This window comes from Vigna unguiculata, chromosome 7, assembly GCF_037176805.1.
Source record: "Vigna unguiculata cultivar grain cowpea cultivar isolate G323 ecotype 2 chromosome 7, ASM3717680v1, whole genome shotgun sequence".
NCBI lineage: Eukaryota > Viridiplantae > Streptophyta > Magnoliopsida > Fabales > Fabaceae > Vigna > Vigna unguiculata.
Genome location: NC_140798.1, coordinates 46,162,590 through 46,185,961, shown reverse-complemented (window position 1 = coordinate 46,185,961; position 23,372 = coordinate 46,162,590). Strand labels below are relative to the sequence as shown.

The following is a 23,372-nucleotide window of genomic DNA, read 5'->3' as shown; positions in this document are numbered from 1 at the left end:
TTTACAAATACTACGAATTTATTGGTATAGTAAAATAAACATTATATTACATATGCCTAAACATTCTAAAATTATAATATATTATATTATATTATATTATATTATATATATATATATATATATATATATATATTATACTTCTACAATTCCAAATCATAAACCTGTGTATGACTAGGGATGGTAAAAATACTTACGTTCGCGGATATCTGCGGATAAAATATGCGACGAATAGTTAGTACCCGCGAGTATTTATTATCTGCGGGTAGCAGGTATTTTAATACCCGCTTATAAACGGGTCGGGTGCGGGTATCATACTATCGTAATCGCAGGTACCCGTTACCCGCAAAAAAAAAATAATTTATATTTTATTAAGTCAAATTTAATTAAAATTAAAATTAACAGTATATTTTATTATGTCAAATATAATTATAATTATAATTTAATTTAATTTATTTATTTTTATAATTTTATATTAAAAAATTTATAAAATATATTTTTTTAAAAATATTTGTGAATATTAGGTACCCGTGAATTTTAAGAATATCTACAAATATTTTTTAAAAAAATACCCAACAAATAAACAGGCGGGTGGCGAACAAATTTGTTTTTATGGATCGAATTGAGTTACAGGTAAGCACTATCCCTACTCGACCCAACCCGTTTGTATAACGGAAGAACACATTAGTTGTCAAATAATTCACAATAATTAAACTTGCTAATGTATTATGCTTTTATTTAGCCATAGAAATAATAAAAAAGAAAGAATAAGAAAGAAAAGAAAGATAATAAAGAATCAAGAAGGATTACTTGGAGAGGCCTACAAGTAGACGCGCTTGTGAAGCACGTACAAATTAACTAGTTGGTACTTGTAGGTCAGGTCCTTCAATCTGATCCAATACCGAAACTCCGCGCGTGCTATAATCGTTCGCTCTTCTGCCATTGTAGCTTCATATACAAGCACGAACCCAAAAAACCCTAACCCTAACTACTCATCCAATCATGGCTACGGATGCCCGTGACTCGCGTCACAAGCATCGCCGATCACCCTCCCCGGAGGACGTAGACAGATCCTCGAAGCGCCACAAGCACCGCCACCACGGCCACCGCCACCGCCACCGCCACGGGAGCAAAAAGCGCGACGAAGATATTGAATTCGATGATCGAACCATTGCTGCTGTTCCTTCTCCAACTCCGCATAGACATCTCCCGGAGGACGATGTGGAGGAAGGAGAGATCCTCGATGACGAAGCTCTCGATAGTGAGGTAGGGAGAAAAGAGACGGAATCTGATGTCGAACCTGGTGAAATCAAGGTGACTGGAGATCGAGATGTTCAATCTGATAATCAAAATTCGGTATGTTTCGATTGATTTCGTTTATTTTGTTTTAGTTCACTTGTTTTCATTTTTGTGTATCAATAAACGTGATATCTGTTTGGTCTCGGAGAAAGTAGAGGCAATTGGAGTAGATTTGAAAGAAATTTCTGTTTTTCGTAATTCTGTTTTTTGGTTCGAAATGGTTTTTCTGTCTGAGTATTTTAGGTGTTTCGGTGTATCTCACTTCCTCTCGATGACCAAACAGAGCACAGCGATTCTTTGTTTTCGGACGTATAATGAGTTTTATTTTTTTAATTCCTGAGAGCTTTGGTATAGTACCCTGTCAGTGTCTCATAGATATGTAAGAACCTGGTTGCACTACACGAACATGAGTGAATTGCAAAAGAAGTCTCTCTAGGCGTTTCAGTGAAGACTGGTGGCTTACAGTTAATTTGTAAGAGCTGGTTATGAGTTTTGTAAATTTAATTTTGCTCATGGACTGATTTTAACGCACCGTTTATTTCATTTGGCATCACCTCCAGCACTTTGGTTTTCTGCATGTGCACTCAATTTTTCATTTGTGCTGAACAGGGACACCTGGCTGTAAATTCAGAAACTAATGAGGACATCAAGGTTCATAAATTTATTACTCCTGCAACCAATGCAGATGGTGTCTCTCCTAATCGTTTAAGTGCCGAGACTCAAGATGGAAAGCTTGCTACAGATGGTCTGGACAATGGTTATTTGAATCCTAAATCTTCCAGGGCGGATAAGTGGCGAAATGGGGAACCTGGACATTTTAAAGGGAATGAGAAACTAAAAGGTGACTTTGATAATGAAGCACTGGAGGTTGATGTTAGGAAAACATATTTCCATAGGAATTCGTCATCTGAAAGTGGAGGAGACAAAGGTAGAATATCAGGAAGTTCTCCTTCTCATGGCAGATATAGAAGTCGATCAAGATCAATTGGTCATACAAGAGACAGGTCTCGTTCTCGTAGTGTCATTGATGAATATGTTCATTCCAAGAGAAGGCGCTCTGACTATGACTATGATGAGGAAAGAGTGAGGGCACGAGGAAGGGAACATGGTCATGGAAGTGTGGTAGATGATAGAAGGGAATACAGTAGTGGATATCACAATCGCGAGGCCCATGATAGAGATAGGAGTAGGGATAGAGACTTGTACAGAGAAAAGAAACAAGAGGAAACAAGCCGGGGTAAGGAGATTGAGAGGGACCGCCAAAGGGGAAAGGAACGTGAAAGGAGCCGTGAGAGATATAGAAGGGATGTAGAAAAAGATAGGAGCAGGGAAAGGGAGGATAGGGACAGGAGGCAAGAAAAGGAAAGGGATAGGAGCTGGGAGACAGTATTTGAGAGGGATATGAGAAGGGAAAAGGAAAGAGATAGAAGTAGGGACAGAACAAGAGATGCTAAGAGAGATAGAGACCTGGAGAATGAAAGGGATGATAAGAATCGAGAAAGAGATAATATAAAGGAGAGGGAAAGGCGAGATGATAGATATAGGCACAAAGATAGAGACACTGCAAATGGTAAAGATAGGCACGTGCGTCATGAAGATGGTAATGACAATGGAGATAGATATAGAAAACATTCGAGACATGAAGAAAATGATTACCATTGGGATAGAAAAAGAAATTCTGGTAATCCTGTAAAGGATTATACCTCAAGGGTAAGTACTGCAGAAGTGGATGAAAGCAAACGAACAAGGTATGTTTCATAGACTAAATCCCATTTTCTTCTATATACATTATTTTTCTCCACTTTTCTATCACTTTTAGTTATTTTTTAAACAATGCACTCAATCTTTCTTATTTTTTTATTTTTATTTTTAGAAATATTTATTTTGTATATGTATATTGAATGCAGCAGTGAGGTTGAACCAGATGACTTAGAGGAGGATACATTGCACTTACCTGACCAAGAAGAGGAAGATCTCAACAGGATCAAAGAAGAGAGTAGAAGAAGAAGGGAAGCAATAATGGAGAAATACAAGAATCAGCATCAGAAAGTAGAAGTGGTTGGAAATGAACGAAAAGGTTTGTTTTCCTCATTTCTTTATTGATCTGTATGATGGGTGGATAGTATCAATTAAATTACCTCTGGTCACAAGTTTTAATTCTGTCTTCATCTATAGTCTTCTTGTTGTCATTTTGATCTTTAAATGATTACTCGGTACCTTAATTCTTGCATAGGAAATTAGCCTTTTTCAACAACACAAGTATGGATGAATCCACAGGGAACCCCCCACCCCTAATTTTTTTGGGTTTTTTTCCGAACATTTTTCATCAAAAATATTGAGTATTTATGTCTCAAACTCTCTCTCTCTCTCTCTCAATATATATATATATATATATGTATATATATATATATATATATATATATATATATATATATATATATATATATATCCTGTAAAAGAAGCATCGGAGCGTATGAAATATTAAATATTAACATTACATGTTTGGGTCGCACCTGAAGTACACCATTGAAGATTCATGTGACCATTTTTCTAGTTTTAAATAGTTATTGATGTTTTATTATATTATTACCATTATATTGAATTATGAAATTAGAAGATTTTTTTAAGAGAAGATATGTGAAAAGTGTTGATCATTATTTCATTTTCCCCTTGTTATCTCCCTACTTGGACTACTTTTAGTAACTTTGTAATGTGCTCTTATTAGACAAGGATGCAGACATTCACACTGAAATCTCTGAAGCACATGATGGTAAGAATGATGATGCTGATTATGTGGAGCCATCATTTGCTGTTGGAAAATCTCCTGAAAATGTGAATGTTGCTTCTCAGAAGATATCTCTCGCTGGAGGCCTAGGAGAGGGTACTCCAAAGGTCCGCCCTTATTTTGAAGTAAAAATTACTTTACAAGTTTGAAATATATATATATATATATATATATATATATATATATATATATATATCTGGTGGATTTTTTAATTTCATTTGTCATACTCACAGAGTGAAAGATCAGAGGACAAGTACTGTGACGATATATTTGGGGAGACACCAACGGGAGTTCGAAAATCAGTAAGTGTTCTGGTCATACTATTCTAATTTGTATTATGTGTGTACCTGAATTGTAGTGTATTACTTCATAGTAGAGTGTTGAGACACGGAATGTACTATACTGTGATATCGTTTCTCGTTATGGATGGATCTAATATATCTGGTTTCTGTATATTTTCCATCACATACACTCTTCGATACAATTTCACCACACTTATTACAGTTGCTTCTGGAATTATGCTCAGTATCTTTTTCTTGAATTTAAACGTTAAACCATAATTGTTTATTCATATGTTTGCTCTTACCTTAACTATTAAGATGTACTACCTTCTTTTTCAGGGAAAAGGTGATGGTTTAATGATTGAAAGGGTTGGCCTACATGACAACTGGGATGATGCAGAGGGATACTACAGTAAGTAATTCGTTGGATTTTATGTATCTGTTTTCCTAACTTTCTTTTAATTTGTTGTATTGAGACCTGAGAGTTTGACGAATATTTTTTGGCTTGTCTTTGCCGGAAACATTATTAGTTGTTTACATAACTTATTTATTGGTTGGCTATTGTTAACATGTCTTTATATTTGTTCTTTCAAAAATGTAACAGCATTGAATTTATTTTTAATTTTTTTTTTGTTTTATATCAAAGATGTTACATTAATTTTGTTGTTTTTGGAAGGAATGACTGGAGATAATCAATACATGAATGCAAGTTCCCCCTGCCCCCCTCCCCCCCAAGTTGAAATAGCTTCAACTATCTTTTAGTTTTTGCCTAAATGGTGCAATTTAAGACCCAGAGTGGTCTGTTTTGACATGTTACACGTCTTTATTTACCTGTGGCATTTACCATGGATCTATTGTCGAAACCTGTTAACATATGGTAGAATCTTTGGGGGCTATCAGATTTTCTTGCAATTGTTGGAATTTCTCTGATACATTTGTTTTTCTGTTCATTGTGTTATGCTGTGACGTTGTTATGCAGGCTATCGAATTGGTGAAATACTTGATGGCCGATATGAAGTCGCTGCTGCACATGGGAGGGGTGTCTTTTCAACAGTTGTTCGGGCAAAGAATCTGAAGGTGGGAAATGGTGAGCCAGAGGAAGTAGCAATAAAAATAATTCGTAATAATGACACCATGTGAGTGATGTTTGTTTCTTGGGAATCATCAGTGAGCTCTTTTTCTTTTGGGTCGTTTTTTGATTTTTTGCTCACTGTTCTACATATGTGACGTGCCAGGTACAAGGCTGGTATGGATGAATTGGTCATATTGAAGAAATTAGTAGGTGCAGATCCAGATGATAAACGTCATTGTGTTCGTTTCCTTTCAAGTTTTAGATACAGGAATCATCTTTGTTTAGTTTTTGAATCTCTTAATATGAATCTCCGTGAGGTTTTAAAGAAGTTTGGTCGCAATATTGGCCTTAGGCTAACAGCTGTGAGAGCATACGCCAAACAGCTTTTTATTGCCTTGAAGCATCTCCGGAACTGTGGTGTTCTTCATTGTGACATAAAGCCAGATAATATGTTGGTATGCCCTAAAATACTTGCTTTTATAACTTTTTTCATAGTTTTGTGCCATAATTTCAAGAAAAAAATCTATAGTCTAACTTTTTTATCTTCAATTTTCCCTTCTGATAAGGTAAACGAGGCTAAAAATGTTTTGAAGCTTTGTGACTTTGGTAATGCCATGTTTGCTGGTAAAAATGAAGTTACACCATATCTTGTGAGTCGTTTTTATCGTGCCCCAGAAATAAGTAAGTTCCATTCATTCTATTTACGATTTTGTGATTCCTAACTGCTTTTTTCTTGTTGAATGTCTGATGGTTGCCAAATGTTTGGGCTTTTGAATGTTTGTATGCAGTACTTGGCTTGGCATACGATCATCCGTTGGATATTTGGTCTGTAGGCTGTTGTTTGTACGAGTTATATGTAGGTAAGGTTCTTTTCCCTGGGCTTACTAACAATGACATGCTACGACTTCACATGGAACTGAAAGGCCCTTTTCCAAAGAAGATGTTACGAAAGGTATACATTTATTGTTTTATTTATTTATTTTTTATTAGTGTCCAGCCACAGTTTGGTTATTGAGTATGGATTATTTCAATACTTGATACAAGTTTGATATTGTGTATCTATTTTGACTTTAGTTCCTAAATCACTCCTTTTATGTGGCTGTACCTTCAATTCAACTTTTGGTGTAAATAAATTTGTTATTATTAATGATATCCACTTATTTTTTTATTATCTTCCTTACAGGGAGCATTTACTGAACAACATTTTGATCAGGACCTGAATTTTCTTGCAACCGAGGAAGATCCTGTGACAAAAAAGGTAAGGCAGACTTTAGATTGTATTTCAAGCTGGTCTATTATCAATGGTGAATGGGTTTTTTGACTAGTTTGAATAATGATGCCATAAATATTCCTCAATAGGCCATAAAGCGGCTGATTCTCAACATCAAGCCAAAAGATATTGGGACACTCATCACTGGCTCTACCGGGGAGGATCCAAAAATGTTAGCCAACTTTAAGGATCTTCTGGAAAAAGTTTTTGTCTTGGATCCAGACAAGAGGCTGACAGTGTCACAAGCTCTGAACCACCCATTCATCACTGGCAAGTGAACAATGTTGCTGAAATTGACTCCCAAAACTGATATTTGTACATAATGATCCAACTGATGTTGAGGTTCTAATTTTATTTGGCACTATCTATCTTCTGTGTATGGCCCAAGGAGTGTCATCACAGTTGTCAGCATGTTGAAGTGAAAAAGGGTGATGTCTCCCTACAGGCGTACAATTTACTGGCGGTTCTTTCAGTGGAATGTACTGTTTCTATTGTAAGACAACTTGCCAATGGCAGTTTCCTTTAGTGTAGCTGTATTTGTACTTCAAACATTCCTCTTCCAATTACATTCTCGGAAAGTTTAATTTTTGTATTTTTTGATAGGCTGGTTCATTCTTTCTTCACTCTTTTCAATTTTGTGTAACTTTTATTTTGTTTTGCTTATACTATTTGCATAGATTATATTCTTGTCACCCTTGGTTTTCTTTATTACTGTCAATTCATATATATTCCTTGGATTCTGGAGATTCTAATTTAGTTTCTCATTCAGGACACAACTGGTTTGAGGCATCCCTTCATGCTTAGATGCTTAAAAGGAACCCAGGAGAAGGTACCTTGGCTTGTTTATTGGGAGATTAATTTCACCGTGCTGGAATGAGTTTTGATTTCCATTTTTATTAACAGTGGTAATAGAATAACTACCACATTCGAGTAGGAACTTATTTCAATGAGCTTGAACTGTCTATTTTTTTTAGGAGAACCAGTGGTTGTTGGTGCTGTTTGAGCACGTACTCACGTTAATTGTTGTTGTTAGCTGGGTACATGAGTTAAGGGGAGGGAAGTGGTCAGTGTTGAACCTGCTTCTGCTTCTAGATACATGTGCCACTAGGCCATACGCCTAGTTTTTACTGTCTTTTAAAATGTTTCATGGTCGAATTCGTAAGCAACAGCTTTTTCCCCATATTTCTTTTTGTTTTCAGTCATGACTTAGGTGTGTTGATATCTTATTTCTTGAATTGTACTTGAGCATGCCTTTCCATCTGTTGTCTTGTGTTATTTTTATTATTACTTTTTTCCCTTAAATTTACCCATACACATATCCTAATAAACTTGTGTTGCATCTTATCCATGGCGGGTCATTTTGGAGGCAATTCCACTGGATGTCTTTGGCTATGTTCTTGAAGCAAATTCGTTTTACGGTGAGCAATTCAAATTCAGAAACTATTGTTCTGTTAAGCTTGTGGTATGGATTAAAATTGCAAAATGAATCTGATTCTTATTTCATTTTTAAATCTTAGGTACTGCATCTTGGTCCTGCAATTTTTGTAAGTATGTTCAAGTCCAAGTCCTTTCTCATCATTGTAAGTGTTGAAGGCATTGATGGTCCTTTGCATCCAGTTTTGTACAATGTGAACCTAGTCTTTATTCCTGTTTCTGAATTTGTGGAATATCCATTTGCAATTTGCGTTAAAACTTTCTTGCTGCTTGTTTCCTATGTTGAATGTAGATGGCGCTTAGGTTTGATTGCCGGGCAGTGTGCCTTACTTCCTGAGTTGTTTCTTCTAATTAAATTGTGTTTTTTGCTATGCTCATGTTTCATGTTGTCCTAAACACCTAATATTGTTTGTTATTGGCCAATCTTGTTCTTTTCCTTGTGATTCATTGACGAGCACGTTGATTTCATGTTTTATTTATTTTTTAGAATGGAATTGAGTTTTATTTGTCAGTGGAATTCATTTCTTGTAGGGATGACATACGCATACGTATTTTAAAATTTAGTAGAATTTAGTGAAAGAAGATGGTCGCGAATAGGGTTGGGATGCCACCATAAGGGGACTAAAAAATAACTCAATGCTGTTAAATTATCGTTATGGTGCTGCCATGATGCTATAACGTGTTATTTTCTTTGCTTATTCTTTCTGTTCTTCAATTTAGATATTCGTCATTTCTTTTTCACTCATGTTTCTCGATGCATATATTTATGTTCACCATCAATTCAATGATACTGTGCTGAGTGTTTTTTTTTTTGAACTTCTGAAACACGTTGCTTTTTTTTAATTAAACCTATGTTGTTTCCAATAAAAATTTCAGTTCAAGGACTATGTGAAACACACTGAATCAAATTCTTTCAAGATTTGATTCCAGTCTATGATCCTGTCGTTTTAAATTTATTTTTGCAGTCTTTTTTGTTATGCATTCTCCATGGCTTCCATCATAGACTGAATTTGGAGTTTTTTGTTGGGTTTTTTGGTGATGCCCTTCTGCCGTGCCTACAAAATAGACTTTTGATATTTTAGAACATATTGAAAGCTTTTTTAATATTCCAATATTAGTATATTTTGAAAACTCAGCAGAGACAATACTAAAATCTCAACAGAGTCTGGGCAGAAAAGGTTGGTCAATTCTTTTGCAGTCTTGGGCTGGCTTCAATGCATGTACACTTTAGCTGTCAGTTTAGCTTTTTTATATTTTAATTTGATAATGAATAGAAAATAAAACGGCTTTGCAATTTAAGTAGCAAAAGAGAGAGTCAAGGTTTACATGACTGCCATATCTTACTAATTTATGACTATTCTAAAATTGGAAAGATGAGACTACCATTTTTCGGTAAATGTTGTGTACTGGAGAACAAAGCAGACCTGCCTCACCCAGTGAGAAAAAGCTTTACTTGATTGCTATAGCTTTACCAATTTAGGAGTTCTGAAACTTGAAACGACTTCCTATTGACTACCGCTTCCTATTTTCTTGGATAATTGTATAAAATGTATCTTGGAGAAACGTAAGACCTATCTCAAATATTGACGTAGTAATGTAGATGTACCTTGGCTGTACAAATCAATGGTAAGCTTTTGAAACGAGATTGTCCTCGGATGTGTATATTGTGTACCTACAGAAAACTCTTTCGCATGATATCTGTGAACCGTTTATTCATTCAATATCTCGATCTCTTGGATGTGTAGCTTAAATAGCATGTTTCATGAACCATTTTTGGTGAAGTATCCAAAAGGAAAGCAGGTGCTATCTAGTCGTTTATATGGATCCAATGGTGGCGGTTTTTCAGGTAAGTAATACTGGTATTTTGAGGGAATATTGGGACAGCTAACAAAGATATTTTAGGATAGTTTGCTATATTTCATGTGTGAAATCCTAGGCATGGGAAGTTATCTGAGCAGAATTCTGGCCTTGCCGGTCCTAATAACCGGGCAAAAACACTAGGTCCTCGTGCATGATCTAGATATGGAAATAAAAATACGATCTGGTGGAGTTGGACCCATAATAAATGGTTTGATCGGCAGTGGAGCGGTGATGTAAGTGAGTGGGAATAGTAGAACCGTCTCTTCGATTTTTGCTTTTTACTCAACTTCTAAGTAGTCTTTAGTTCTAAAACAATATATTTGGTAATTTATAATACGATATTTAGAGTTGTGGTAGTATTTCATTACCCATTTCTAAATCAATTAATGTTAATATTATGAATAATTCTGACTATTATTTTAATTTTAATGTTAGATATTTAAATTAGATTATAATAATTATCTAATACCACAAATAATTGTTATAGATCAAACTCTTCGGAAGCATTATTTTCACTGATTTTAATAATGTAAAAAATGCAAGGAGTATTTCAATTTTATAATAAAACTTTAATACGTTACAACTATAGGAACATATAACAAATTTAAGATTGTTTTGTTTTAAAAATTATGTAATAATAGGTTAAACACTTCATAATAAGACAAATAAGGTTTGCTACATAGATTCTGTACTGCACTACTTGTAACTATAAAATAAGATGTGCATGAGTGCTGATGTTATTTCTTTTGAAAAAAAAAAAATGGAACTTTTGATTTATTAAAACAAAATTTACTTATTCGGCACACCTTATTTTTAATTTTTTGAAGTGCATGTATGCACAACGAGCTTGATACTTAGAAGGACTTTTATCACTACATGGTCGATGAAATCAAATGGAAGTGATTAAAGTTTAGATTGATTACCTTAAAATATTTGGAGATCAGGCTTTTTTTATTTGTAAACTAGATGAAATAGTTTGGTGTTGAGTAAAAATTAAGCGAAATGAAATGGAGGTTGCGAGTATTTGTGAAATAGATGAATAAGATAGCTTAAGAGGAAAAAAAGTCATGTTTGTGTACTTATACTTAATGGAATTATAAAAAATACATACACTGGAATTCAGCTAATTAAAGATGCTGACCAGGATGTTGTGTAACACTGAGTGACCCTAGTTATGATACACCAAACATTATTTACAGAGGGCACCAAAGAAATTGACCAGACAAAATAATTCGGCTCACCAGAGACTTTTTAACACTCAAACGAGACAAATCTGAAATTAAGGTTAACTTAGTTACATATTCCTCAAATTTGTTTTAATCAAATTAATTATGTTTTCCTCTAAAATAAACAGACCAAAAAATCACTTGGAATGTCCGTATCTCAACAAGGCTGATTCAGTGAGAGGCAATTACAAAAGAAATTCAATCATAAATGCAGTAAATTTTTGCTGTACATGGGGAAATCAAATTACAAAAATCTTATGCTCATGTGGGTCTCTTGAAAGCGATACTTAGCTCCGTGAAAAACGAAATATCCTTTTGATAATTGCAACTTTAGGGAGAGGAGTAATTTGTTGAGAGACTACTTTACCAATAGTTGTTAATCTAAAAGTAAGCACCACCTTTTTTTCCAACACATTCACCACCACTGACTCCGTTTCTGCTGAAAAATCATAACATCTGCCCATTAGAATTACATCTCAAAAATATTAAATAGAAAAAGGTGTTTCAAATTTTAATCTCATTTGTTTATTGTCCAAATAAAAAATAAGCGCAATGCTAATTCTAAGAAACAAAAGGTTATATCAAAGATAATGCTTAAACATTCTTTATGGTAAAATAAGTGCAATTGTGGACTTGTTTTTTTTTTTTAAAGGTCAATTATGCTTGACAAATAAAATAAAGCTTATTTTAACTTTTTTTTTTCAATTAAAGTATTCTTTGTAAATATGACTCTAATGTAAAATGCTCACAACTTCACTTTAAATAAATAAATAAATAACTAAAATACTATTTTTTAACCATAATTTCTAAATAAATGTTAAAGGACATTAAAACCGTCCTAAACAAAGTACAACTTCAATACCAAAATAAATAAATAAATATTACTTTATATTATGAAGTATGATCTACCATATACATAGTTTCTTTATCCAAATCCTAATTTCCAAATAAAATTGTATGGTGGTTTGTAAAAAAAGTTTTAACCTCCATTCCACCAGACCAATAACATTTAATAAATGTAAAATACTTGTATCAAATTAAAATACTTTTACTTTAAATTTGTTGAACTTGCATAATGTTTGGGGGAAAAGGCCAACACAAATAAGAAGGTAACAAAGTTGCAAAAAGAAAAAGACCAAAAACAGAAGAAATAACAGTTGTTGGTTTAGTACAGAGTACAGATATAAATAACAGTGTTCCCCAGCCTTGCAGCCGAAACACATGCCACCCTAATCAAATGTGACAACAAAAACAGTATGGGCCAATGAACTTTTCCTCTCTAACCATTTCTCAGTGTAAAAGATAATTAGTTAGAAATTCTGAATTTCTCAGTCATATGAAATACCAAACAGTCAATTCTCTGCAAACAAGTAGTCATACTAACCCTCAACAAGAACGGTGAGATCTCTCAGTTCTCTATAGAGCTTCAAAGCCAATCATAAAACAATGTCCAAATTTTGCAATCACTAATCCACACTCAATGTAAAATAGAGGCCTACCATTCATTTTAGCAATAATATCAGCTACCCTCTTCTGGCACTTCTCACATTGCATATCAGCAGAAAGAACAACTTCCTGAACCTGTTTTCAACTCAAGAACCAAACTGAAATCAGAAACAATTTCATGGTCAATTTCAAAACTGCAAAAACAGAGTAAGGAAGGAGTTTACAGTACCACTGGCAAAGACAAGGACTCCATAGATGCAAGAGTAGTCCTTGTAAGAGGAAAACGGTTGGAGATTTCAAGACCAACTTTCTGTATCTCCTTTTTGGAACCATCTTCAAAAGCCATAACAGCATTAATCTAGCAGACCCTATGTATTGCAGGCTCAATACCATCCTACATAAAAAAAGACATGTGCAGAAAATGATGTATGACTGTGAAAATCACTTTCTACGGTGATAGAACAACTTCACCACCACCTGGGATGCTTGTTCATGGTGGGCAGAAAATGGAGAAAGCATGATAGGAATGAATGGCAAAGAAAGTGAAAAAAAAGATTAGGTTTTGAGGCTATTTTAACGGAGATGATTGATTATTGTTTCACTCTGGAGCATGCCCCACATAGTGCTTGGTTGGTTTTTTTCTACTTACCAATAAAGTAACTGAACTGTTCCGCTACGCTAATGATGCACTTAGTTGACTCTGCTAGGCTTAAGCCAGTGCAATTACACAACCGTTGTATGAATACACTTTACTCTAAATTTTTCTGGTGGGAGAGTAAAGGAAGGTAGAAGTTTGAGTATTTATTGTTTAAGTAATGATGGTAGATAGCTATGACTATGGTGAAGATTAAAAGCATTGGATTCATTATCGTAGGTCCTCTTTGTGTAACTAAAGTCAAACAGTTGGTTCCAGCAGGGTCCTTTTATACAGATTGAAGTTGTGGTATTCTACTTTCAAAATGTCTCTGTCATCAAGCTAAACACGGCAAAAATAGGCCAAATGTGACAGTTCTATGTATAAACACACCGATCTCCCTCTTGTTTCATAATTTCAAACAATTTCTTATTGCTTATGCTTCTACGATTATTTTCCATGATGTAAAAGTGTTAAAAATGGATTTTATATTTAACTCCGTTAGAAATCTCACGTCAAAATAAGATAATCTAGAAAAGACAATTTCACAAAGATAATCTAGACAATTTTATAATATATAAGTAAAGTACGTATCTCAATTTACAAACTGACTTTATAGAATTAAACTTAAATTCGACCTTCGATTTGAACAAATATTTAAAGAGGTCATACAAAATTTTCATAATTTAAAATATTTTTTAAAGAAAAATATATGAATTCTTTAAAGAAATATATAGATTAATAAGTTAGTTTCTTTTATGAATTCTTGTATGTATATAATATAATATAATTATACAGGATCATTACATAAAGATGACATCAACTATCCAAACATTTAATATGATAATATGATAAAATGGTTTCAATTAATTTCATCATAATAAATAAATTATTGTGATTGTTTCTCAAGAATTTGGCTCCATGTCCTCAACAAATTTATTCCATAATTCACTCATCATGCATGTGCATGCTTACATCTTTTTTATACCATACATTGATCTATGTCTAGATAGATATTCATACGAGTTGAGAATCCTAATTTCATGAATTAAGGTAATTTGAAGCCATATAATATTTGTAACTGTTTCGGGTGTGGCGACCAAGCACCTACAATCAACACTCAAATTACCTTTTTTCTCCTCTTGTCTGACGTCCTCCTTAGCGAGCTTATACAGTTCTTTCTCTTGTTGCTCGGTCGTCCAGTCAAGATCTTCTCGGATTTGCCCACAGTTAACATCTAGGTCCTGCATTTCGCTCCGTAGCTCGGCTCTCCTCCCGTTCGCTTGGTCGGGCGATCGGGGTACCTGTCTAAAAGGCTCCGATGCTTAAGTCAGTTTAAGACCGATCAGTAGATAGCAGTAAATGCTGTAATAAAATGCGAGTTGAAGGTCCTTAACAACTTACCTTGGGCTTCTATTTATAGTTTTTGGTTTGGGCCTGTGATTAGGGTTTCTTAATCATGGCCCAATTACGTTTTAAACCTGATTATTGATCTAGGTTTTGGTGTGGCCGCCCGACCGATGGGTCGTGCGTCCTGTCGGTTGTCTTCATAAAAGAGGATCCGCCTGACCGATGGTCCTTGGTCCGCCTGACCGATGGTAGGCCATACTGTACACAAGCCCCCCAAGCCTTGAGCAATGTTAGAGATGAAGCGAAAAGGGTTTATCCAAAAGCCCGATCGAGGCACAGTGAAAAGATAGGATTCTTTGTTGATGACGATCAGCTTACGTGTTTGCCTTACATTGGTTATTTATTTGTTAATCAGCTCACGTAGGGGCATTCGTTGTAGGGGCATTTGTTTTGACAGCGCATACAAGTTTGGTTCGAGTCCCTTAGGGAGCCTTGGTCGGCCTATCGGCCCATCGGCCCATCGGCATTGAAAAGCTATTTTTAGCTAAGTTATTGTAAAGCCCTGTAGGGGCGTTCCTTTTGACAGCGCGTGTCGCTTATACCCTATCGGGGTTTCGTTTGACCGCTTGGGTCGATGTTGTTCGAACGGGGCTTTCGAGAAAGCTCACCGCTTGATCGAATAAGCTTGGTTCGAGTCCCTTAGGGAGCCTTGGTCGGCCTATCGGCCCATCGGCCCATCGGCATTGAAAAGCTATTTTTAGCTAAGTTATTGTAAAGCCCTGTAGGGGCGTTCCTTTTGACAGCGCGTGTCGCTTATACCCTATCGGGGTTTCGTTTGACCGCTTGGGTCGATGTTGTTCGAACGGGGCTTTCGAGAAAGCTCACCGCTTGATCGAACAAGCTTGGTTCGAGTCCCTTAGGGAGCCTTGGTCGGCCTATCGGCCCATCGGCCCATCGGCATTGAAAAGCTATTTTTAGCTAAGTTATTGTAAAGCCCTGTAGGGGCGTTTGTTTTGACAGCGCGTGTCACTTATACCTTATCGGGGTTCCATTTGACCGCTTGGGTTGATGTTGTTCGAACGGGGCTTTCGATAAAGCTCACCGCTTGATCGAACAAGCTTGGTTCGAGTCCCTTAGGGAGCCTTGGTCGGCCTATCGGCCCATCGGCCCATCGGCATTGAAAAGCTATTTTTAGCTAAGTTATTGTAAAGCCCTGTAGGGGCGTTTGTTTTGACAGCGCATGTCACTTATACCCTATCGGGGTTCCATTTGACCGCTTGGGTCGGTGCTGTTCGAATGGGGCTTTCGAGAAAGCTCGCCCTTTGATCGAACAGGCTTGGTTCGGGTCCCGTAGGGAGCCCCGGTCGGCCTATTGGCCTATCTTCCATCCTCTGCTGCAAAGCGCTAATCATCGCCCTGGTGTCAACTTGATCGTTGGCCTTTCCTCCTCCTTCTAGCGCCAGGCTTAGTTCGGGTCCCGTAGGGAGCCCCGGTCGGCCTATCGGCCTATCTTCCATCCTCTACTGCAAAGCGCTGATCATCGCCCTGGTGTCAACTTGATCGTCGGCCTTTCCTCCTCCTTCTGGCGCCAGGCTTAGTTCGGGTCCCATAGGGAGTCCCGGTCGGCCTATCGGCCCATCTTCCATCCTCTGCTGCAAAACACTGATCATTGCCCTGGTGTCAACTTGATCGTCGGTCATCCTCCTCCGTCAGCGTTACTGGTCCTGTTACTTGTGGTCACCATAAGGGTATAAGGTCTATCGGCCTATCGGCCCATGACTGCTCGGCCCCACGGTGGGCGCCAAAATGTTTCGAGTGTGGCGACCAAGCACCTACAATCAACACTCAAATTACCTTTTTTCTCCTCTTGTCTGACGTCCTCCTTAGCGAGCTTATACAGTTCTTTCTCTTGTTGCTCGGTCGTCCAGTCAAGATCTTCTCGGATTTGCCCACAGTTAACATCTAGGTCCTGCATTTCGCTCCGTAGCTCGGCTCTCCTCCCGTTCGCTTGGTCGGGCGATCGGGGTACCTGTCTAAAAGGCTCCGATGCTTAAGTCAGTTGAAGACCGATCAGTAGATAGCAGTAAATGCTGTAATAAAATGCGAGTTGAAGGTCCTTAACAACTTACCTTGGGCTTCTATTTATAGTTTTTGGTTTGGGCCTGTGATTAGGGTTTCTTAATCATGGCCCAATTACGTTTTAAACCTGATTATTGATCTAGGTTTTGGTGTGGCCGCCCGACCGATGGGTCGTGCATCCTGTCGGTTGTCTTCATAAAAGAGGATCCGCCTGCCGATGGTTCTTGGTCCGCCTGACCGATGGTAGGCCATACTGTACAGTAACTCATAGCATTTGAAATATGTAATAAATTCTCATTTAGTTTTTTTTTTATCACATAATATTTTAATATATGTTATTTAAAATTGAAATTTGATTAAAATAAAATATTTCTTTTATAGATTACACTGGACATTCACAAACTCATCTCATTTATCATCTGACTGTGACTTTAATTCTATATATTTCACTATATTCTATATATTCATTGCATAACTTATAACCAAAGGAAAATCCATCTATCATTGAATTATCAAGTCAAGTATGAATCTTTATTGGTGTAAATTATATATATTTTTATTTAAAATATTACTTATTTAATAATGATAATATAACTTTAATTTGAAAATATGGATTGATGAAATTATATTAGTTATACTTTGTATAATATATACTGTATCTATTAGTTATTCATTAATTTTAAAATTATTCATTATTCTAGTAAAATAACAACCTTAATTTTTACATATATTTTAAGCACGGTGCTAAAGATTTCACTTAATAGGTGAATTTTACAAAATTAAATTAAGTTTAAGTTTTATTCTATGAATTCTCAATATAGAAGTCCATCTCCATTCATCCATGTGCTCCAGATATAAGAATTTCCTCTACCCACCATAGTACTGATCCAGCATTATTCAAAATTTCAATTCAATAGTAAAAAAACAATTAACTATTTTTATTGAATTATTAATTTAAAAATAAATTTATTATGTTTTTTATTTTATAAAATAGGTACCTTTTGATTTTCATTTCTAAAAAAATTATTTAGATTAAAAAAATTATTTTTTATCCATAGTAATTGTTAAATGTTGAAGAAAAAGATTAATTACCACTCCAATTCAATACCTCTTGTAATCTAATACTACTGTATATAACACGTTAAAAAACTTCAATCCTTTATTATAAATACTGTTTATCTATCTTGAAAGTAACAATAAAAATTTTAAAAATAAATTTAAATATTGAAAAAAAAAAAAAAAATCCTACCCAAACTAAAACCAAAATTTATACTTTTGTTAGACTAATTTTGTTATTTTGTGGATACGATAAAAAAAAAAAGGAAAAGTGGGCTAATGATCCAAACAAAAGCAATCAGCAGAACCATGGGCTCAAAAGGTACCTATTTTATATATGTTAAAAGTCCTTAATACAAGTTGTACCTCTGTACAATTTATATATTACGTAATTTTATTTAACTAAAAAATTATAGAAACTAAAAGTTAACATATTGACTAAGTTTAGTTCACAATTAAAAACTATTAATTTTAATTATCCTTTCTAGTTTCAAACATCAAAATAAAGTTCTTTTTAACTAAAACTCGTATGTATATCTCAACTAAAACACATAAAAACAAGTGCAAAACATAGTTAATGGATATAATTGGATTACTTATAAATAATCAATTTTATGCATTCTATACGATTATCTTGCTTTTGATTTGATATACATACCTAATTGATATTTATTTTATCTCCTAGATTTATGTTAATTTAAGAGAATAACATCTCTCTTTTATCTTCTAGATTTTTGGTACCAACGACTCTTATCAATATTAGATATAACACATTAAATGCTTTTTAGATTATAGTTTATCAACTCTCAACTACTTAAACACGTAACTTAACAATATTTTAAATTTCAAGTGCTATAATTAATAATACTGGAAATCAAATTAAAATACATGAATAATGTGTTTTTGAAAACCTTACTAAATTATAGATTAAAAGATTACTAATTTGTTATAAAAATTACTTTAAATAGAAACATTTCTGAAACAGTTAACGGTCTATTTTTTTTCTATATAAATTAAGAGTTTTGAATTTTGTATGAATTAAACAGGTTATAACAATTCATCGACCAATTAGACTAAACTATTTAATGTATAAACGAAATGTAATTGTTATATTACAGTTTGTAATGCATCTATTAATTTCTTATTACCATGATGATCTTGTTTAATGATCTAGAAATTGTCTCGTTATTGTTTTTATTTGGGCGATAAGTACTAAGTTAGCGAGGCTTAAATGAGATAGAAATTCCAAAGTGTTGATCGATATTTGAGGGAGCGAATTGAGAACACAAAGAAGTGAGTGAACCAACTAACAAACACTTCATAGGTGTCTCCGCCTTCTCTTTTCAAAGCAACGATCACAATGGCATCTCTCCCTAACACCCTTTCCTTCTCCTCCTCCCTCTCCACCACCGCCACTCTCCTCCCATGCCGCCGCTTCATCGCATTCCCCCGCCGCCGCTTCTCCGTCCAAGCAAAGATCCGCGAAATATTCATGCCCGCCCTCAGCTCCACCATGACCGAAGGCAAAATTGTCTCCTGGATCAAATCCGAGGGCGACAAACTCTCCAAGGGCGACAGCGTTGTCGTCGTTGAATCCGACAAGGCCGACATGGACGTCGAGACCTTCTACGACGGCATCCTCGCCGCCATCGTCGTTCCTGACGGGGAAACCGCCCCCGTTGGAGCCCCCATTGGCCTTCTCGTTGATTCTCCCGAAGAAGTCGCCGAAGCAAAAGCCAAAGCCGCCAAATCTGCTCCTTCTCCCGCCGCTCCCGCCGCCGCCGCTCCCGCTCCCGCTGCTCCGGAGTCTACGCCGCCACCAACTCCTCCGGCAAAGTCCGTTTCTGATGGGCCAAGGAAGACCGTTGCCACGCCTCAGGCTAAGAAGCTCGCGAAGCAGCACAAGGTGGACATTGCGACGGTCGTTGGATCCGGTCCGTTTGGTCGGATTACTCCTGCGGATGTGGAGGCTGCGGCCGGAATAGCTCCGTCGAAGAGCAATGTGTCTCCGCCGGTGAGTCCTGCTCCGGTGGCGCCTGCTCCTGCACCGAAATCTCCAGCTGGTTCTGCTGCACCGCCTCCCATTCCGGGTTCGAGTGTTGTTCCTTTCACTACGATGCAATCTGCGGTGGCGAAGAACATGGTGGAGAGTCTATCTGTGCCTACGTTCAGGGTTGGGTACCCTGTGACTACTGATGCACTGGATGCTCTTTATGCGAAGGTATGGATATGCTTACGAGGAAGTGTTTGGTTTATGTGAATTATGTTTATTGGAATGAGGAATTTTTAATGGTGTGTTTGTGTTGTGTTCTTTCTTTTTGTTAGGTGAAACCGAAGGGTGTGACTATGACGGCTATTTTGGCTAAGGCTGCTGCAATGGCACTTGTTCAGCACCCTGTTGTCAATGCCACCTGCAAAGACGGTAAGAACTTCGTCTATAACAGTAACGTTAGTGTTGCTGTTGCCGTGGCAATTAATGGTGGTTTGATCACTCCTGTTCTCCAGGATGCAGATAAGGTGTGTGGCTTCTCTATCCCAAATCAAAATTACTGTGTTTCTTGTATAATGCTGTGTGCTGTAGCCAGGGAATTTGATCAATCTTTATCGGAGTAGCTGACCTCACCTAGGAAGATAGGGCTGTTGTTATTTGTCTAATTTTATTGGGTACTTGTTTTTGGCTGTGGCAGTTGGACTTGTATCTTTTGTCCCAAAAATGGAAGGAGCTAGTGGATAAAGCTCGTGCAAAGCAATTGCAACCTCATGAGTATAATTCAGGTTTCTTTGTAGTTATTGTCAATGTGGGCAATTTGTTATCATTATGTGGAACTTGAGTATTTTAATTCTGACTCAAATTTGATCGTGCGTGCAACAGGAACTTTCACACTTTCCAATTTGGGTATGTTTGGAGTTGACAGGTTTGATGCCATACTCCCACCAGGCCAGGTTAGTGATGACTTTTGGGACTTTTGAAGTCTTGCTTCTGGGAGATGCTGTTGCTCATTTTGTGGCACGTTTTTATTTGGGGGTTAAACTTTGCCTTGCTCTTTATTTCCAGGGTGCTATCATGGCTGTTGGAGCATCTAAGCCCACTGTTCTGGCTGATAAAGATGGATTCTTCAGCGTGAAGAATAAAATGCTGGTGAGTTACTTGTTATAACTTCTTTTGTTTGTTTACGCACTTATGCTTAGAACAATGGACATAGTCCAGGGGAACACAAACAATTTTTTAAGGAAGTAGAACCTTTTTTGCAATGCGCCAGAATTATCATGTAGGCAATTGGGCATAAACCTTATACTGTATTTGCATGGCGTTATACTGCATAATGATACTTTTCTGAAAGTTCAGTTGTCGGGCCATAGCCTAAATTTTGGACATCTGCATGGAGCTGTGCTACATGATTACATTTTTGGGTAGAGTTAATAAATGGGTTTAAGATTTGATTTTAGATTACATCTGTGCGGTGTTATGCTTCAAAATACATTTTTCTCCAGATTTAATTCAATGGGTTGTCTAAAATGTTGACCATTTTTATTATTATCTTTAAAAAATTTGCTGGATTACTGTCCTTAAGAGAAAAACCAGAGTCCATCCTCTGAAGTCTCCATTTCTTGAAATTTTGTTTGCTGCTACTTTTACCTTGCGGATTTTTGTCCTTACAAATAAATCATTCTTATCTGGCTTGGAATGTGTAGTTCTTCTCTCTTGAAGAAAGTGTTATCTAAACTTTCCCCCCTGGTCTTGGATCCTTAATTTGCTTAAGTCTTGGCCTCTCATATCAAAAGAATTACTTTTTCAAATTAAAATAATCATCGACATTGTTACCAAGACATCCTTTAACATCCTTTATATATAGAAGGTAAAGGCCTGCAGAAAGCTAGATACAGACAGTACTAGGTGTTGACTTGTGCAACAGTCGCTAAACTGAGTATTTTACTCTCAATAGCCTAATGTTAAAAGTAGATTTAATTAGTAATTTAGTCTCTATATTTAAGCCTTTGATTAAATTGATAAGCGAGCTACTAAACCTGTTACTAAACTAACAGTGATTGTGTACTTACTCTGACACTCTGTTACATTCCTTGACCCATTAAATGACCGGACTTTTTTATCTTTGGTGTCGAAAGAGAGGGACTTCCAACCTCCAATATGAATATCCATCTAGATAGCATGCCTTTAAATATATAACCACAACCACTAGAGCCTTCACTACAGGCTTTCGCCAATTGATGATGGAACAATCATACCCAAGCCCTAGTTTTTATCCTGTTTTGAAATAGCCTTTGTAAAACAGCATGCTATTGCGCAAGGTTTCCACACAATAGGTCAAGTTAAACATCAAATCTTTCAAGGAAATTATCATCTTGTCCTTGCACAGCATTCGTATAAGGGAGAGCTGCCGTGGTCACTTTTTTAATTGTTAAATTTCCCAATTTATACAAAAGTATAATCTATCATCTGAAAGTTGGAGGATTGTTTCATATACTCCGGAGAAGTTTAACATTTTCTTTCAAGCTTAAGTTCTTCCTAGGAATGTGAACTTAGGAAGACAACATTCCGACGATTGTTAACTAGTTTAAAAAAAAAAATTCCTAGGCGTTGTTGCTCCCGAACAATGTGTTATCCTCATATTTTACCTGCATATTGGAAATTACAATATAACTTAAGTACTCAACAACGTTTCCTTTCTGCTCTTTACCCTTAAGATGCATGGTTGCATTACCATATTTAATGTTTTTGTTTTAAGTTTGTAGAGCTGAATTTGAACCATTAAATGCGATTAGAATTGATTTAAACTTCCTTTTTCAGGTGAATGTAACTGCTGATCATCGAATAATATATGGTGCTGACTTGGCTGCGTTCCTCCAGACATTCTCAAAAATCATTGAAAACCCAGAAAGCCTGACATTATAGTCATTATGCACTTCCAACATAAAAGTATGGCCACCACCGGATCACGACTTGACACTTTGGTGAGAAGCTGTTTGGCTCAATGCTGAACATTTTCTGATTTCCCCCCCTCAACTTTCATCATGTTTTATCTTTTAGGAGCTATCCTGAGGACCATTTACTAGATTTTTTGACAGGGAAAGCAACGTTGTAAGGCAATTATGTTGACAATCTATTTGTAAGCAGTAAAGCAGCTTTAAAGGTTCGATTTTTTAATAAAAAACATTTTACTTCTTGATTTGGTATTGGATTCTCACTGGTCCGTTGGCACTCATCGTATTTCGATTGTTTTCTTCACCTTCAACAAGGGCCATTAACAAAAGAATGTCCCAAATCAGGACATGTGTCATCTCATCGTGAATTTCTTTCCCACCAAGAATATATTTCAGCCAATGCTTTCTTTTCCTGCATGGTAAATTGGTTAGGAAGGATGGGAGTTGTGATGCGCTCTTCCTTTCTCCAACTGATATCATCGTCTCTCTCTTATATCTTTATCCTATTTTGATTACCAAATGTTTTTTATGTGTTTAGCTCAGTTGGTTCAACTCACTTTAGCCAAATCAATCATGTTTCTAAACATGCTGGGTTATTTTTGTATTTTATTGACTCATTACATAACCAACGTGCTAAACTCG

At 36.2% G+C, this 23,372-nt stretch overlaps 3 protein-coding genes across 8 annotated transcripts; 2 read left to right on the top strand and 1 right to left on the bottom strand.

Annotated features, from left to right (window-relative positions):
• The first annotated feature begins 851 nt into the window (after window positions 1–851).
• Window positions 852–10,357, top strand: LOC114190989 (uncharacterized). 5 transcript variants are annotated; one of them, XR_003605908.2, is made up of 15 exons: window positions 852–1,353; window positions 1,906–3,044; window positions 3,204–3,373; window positions 4,022–4,188; window positions 4,315–4,383; window positions 4,702–4,774; window positions 5,342–5,498; window positions 5,598–5,640; window positions 5,761–5,889; window positions 6,001–6,115; window positions 6,223–6,386; window positions 6,618–6,692; window positions 6,794–7,197; window positions 7,474–8,122; window positions 8,222–10,357. XR_003605908.2 is itself a non-coding variant. In XM_028080097.2 (12 exons), the coding sequence occupies exons 1-12, from the start codon at window positions 1,000–1,002 to the stop codon at window positions 6,980–6,982; spliced, it is 2,964 nt and encodes a 987-aa protein (XP_027935898.1). In that variant the 5' UTR covers window positions 853–999; the 3' UTR covers window positions 6,983–7,304. The 5 variants fall into 5 exon arrangements, 1 of the variants encoding a protein (XP_027935898.1); XR_003605906.2 differs by having other exon boundaries at window positions 853–1,353; window positions 5,598–5,889; window positions 7,474–7,533; window positions 8,071–8,122; XR_003605907.2 differs by having other exon boundaries at window positions 853–1,353; window positions 3,207–3,373; window positions 5,598–5,889.
• Window positions 10,358–11,246: 889 nt separating this feature from the next.
• Window positions 11,247–13,361, bottom strand: LOC114190634 (uncharacterized). Of its 2 annotated transcripts, none has more exons than XM_028079594.2 (3): window positions 12,900–13,361; window positions 12,724–12,805; window positions 11,247–11,660 (listed from the first exon to the last, which is right to left on the bottom strand). In XM_028079594.2, exons 1-3 carry the CDS (start codon window positions 13,014–13,016, stop codon window positions 11,512–11,514), a joined length of 348 nt encoding a protein of 115 aa, XP_027935395.1. In that variant the 5' UTR covers window positions 13,017–13,361; the 3' UTR covers window positions 11,247–11,511. The 2 variants fall into 2 exon arrangements, with proteins under 2 accessions (XP_027935395.1, XP_085521223.1); XM_085665097.1 differs by having other exon boundaries at window positions 11,247–11,663; window positions 12,900–13,321.
• A 5,671-nt stretch (window positions 13,362–19,032) lies between these two features.
• On the top strand, window positions 19,033–22,982 carry LTA2 (2-oxoacid dehydrogenases acyltransferase family protein). Its single transcript, XM_028081997.2, has 6 exons — window positions 19,033–20,010; window positions 20,115–20,306; window positions 20,477–20,564; window positions 20,662–20,732; window positions 20,845–20,928; window positions 22,597–22,982. The coding sequence occupies exons 1-6, from the start codon at window positions 19,150–19,152 to the stop codon at window positions 22,699–22,701; spliced, it is 1,401 nt and encodes a 466-aa protein (XP_027937798.1). The 5' UTR covers window positions 19,033–19,149; the 3' UTR covers window positions 22,702–22,982.
• Window positions 22,983–23,372: the final 390 nt, after the last annotated feature.

Bases quoted from the DNA above. Each gene is read 5' to 3' on its own strand.
- LOC114190989 (XM_028080097.2), top strand. From the start codon at position 1,000: ATGGCTACGGATGCCCGTGACTCGCGTCACAAGCATCGCCGATCACCC. The intron at 3,374-4,021 runs GTTTGTTTTCCT...TGCTCTTATTAG, and splicing joins GGTTGGAAATGAACGAAAAG to ACAAGGATGCAGACATTCAC. The intron at 5,890-6,000 runs GTATGCCCTAAA...CCTTCTGATAAG, and splicing joins TAAAGCCAGATAATATGTTG to GTAAACGAGGCTAAAAATGT.
- LOC114190634 (XM_085665097.1), bottom strand. From the start codon at position 13,016: ATGGCTTTTGAAGATGGTTCCAAAAAGGAGATACAGAAAGTTGGTCTT. The intron at 12,806-12,899 runs GTACTGTAAACT...AGTTGAAAACAG, and splicing joins AGTCCTTGTCTTTGCCAGTG to GTTCAGGAAGTTGTTCTTTC. The intron at 11,664-12,723 runs GTAGGCCTCTAT...ATGATTTTTCAG, and splicing joins TATTATTGCTAAAATGAATG to CAGAAACGGAGTCAGTGGTG.
- LTA2 (XM_028081997.2), top strand. From the start codon at position 19,150: ATGGCATCTCTCCCTAACACCCTTTCCTTCTCCTCCTCCCTCTCCACC. The intron at 20,307-20,476 runs GTGTGTGGCTTC...TGGCTGTGGCAG, and splicing joins TTCTCCAGGATGCAGATAAG to TTGGACTTGTATCTTTTGTC. The intron at 20,565-20,661 runs GTTTCTTTGTAG...TGCGTGCAACAG, and splicing joins ACCTCATGAGTATAATTCAG to GAACTTTCACACTTTCCAAT.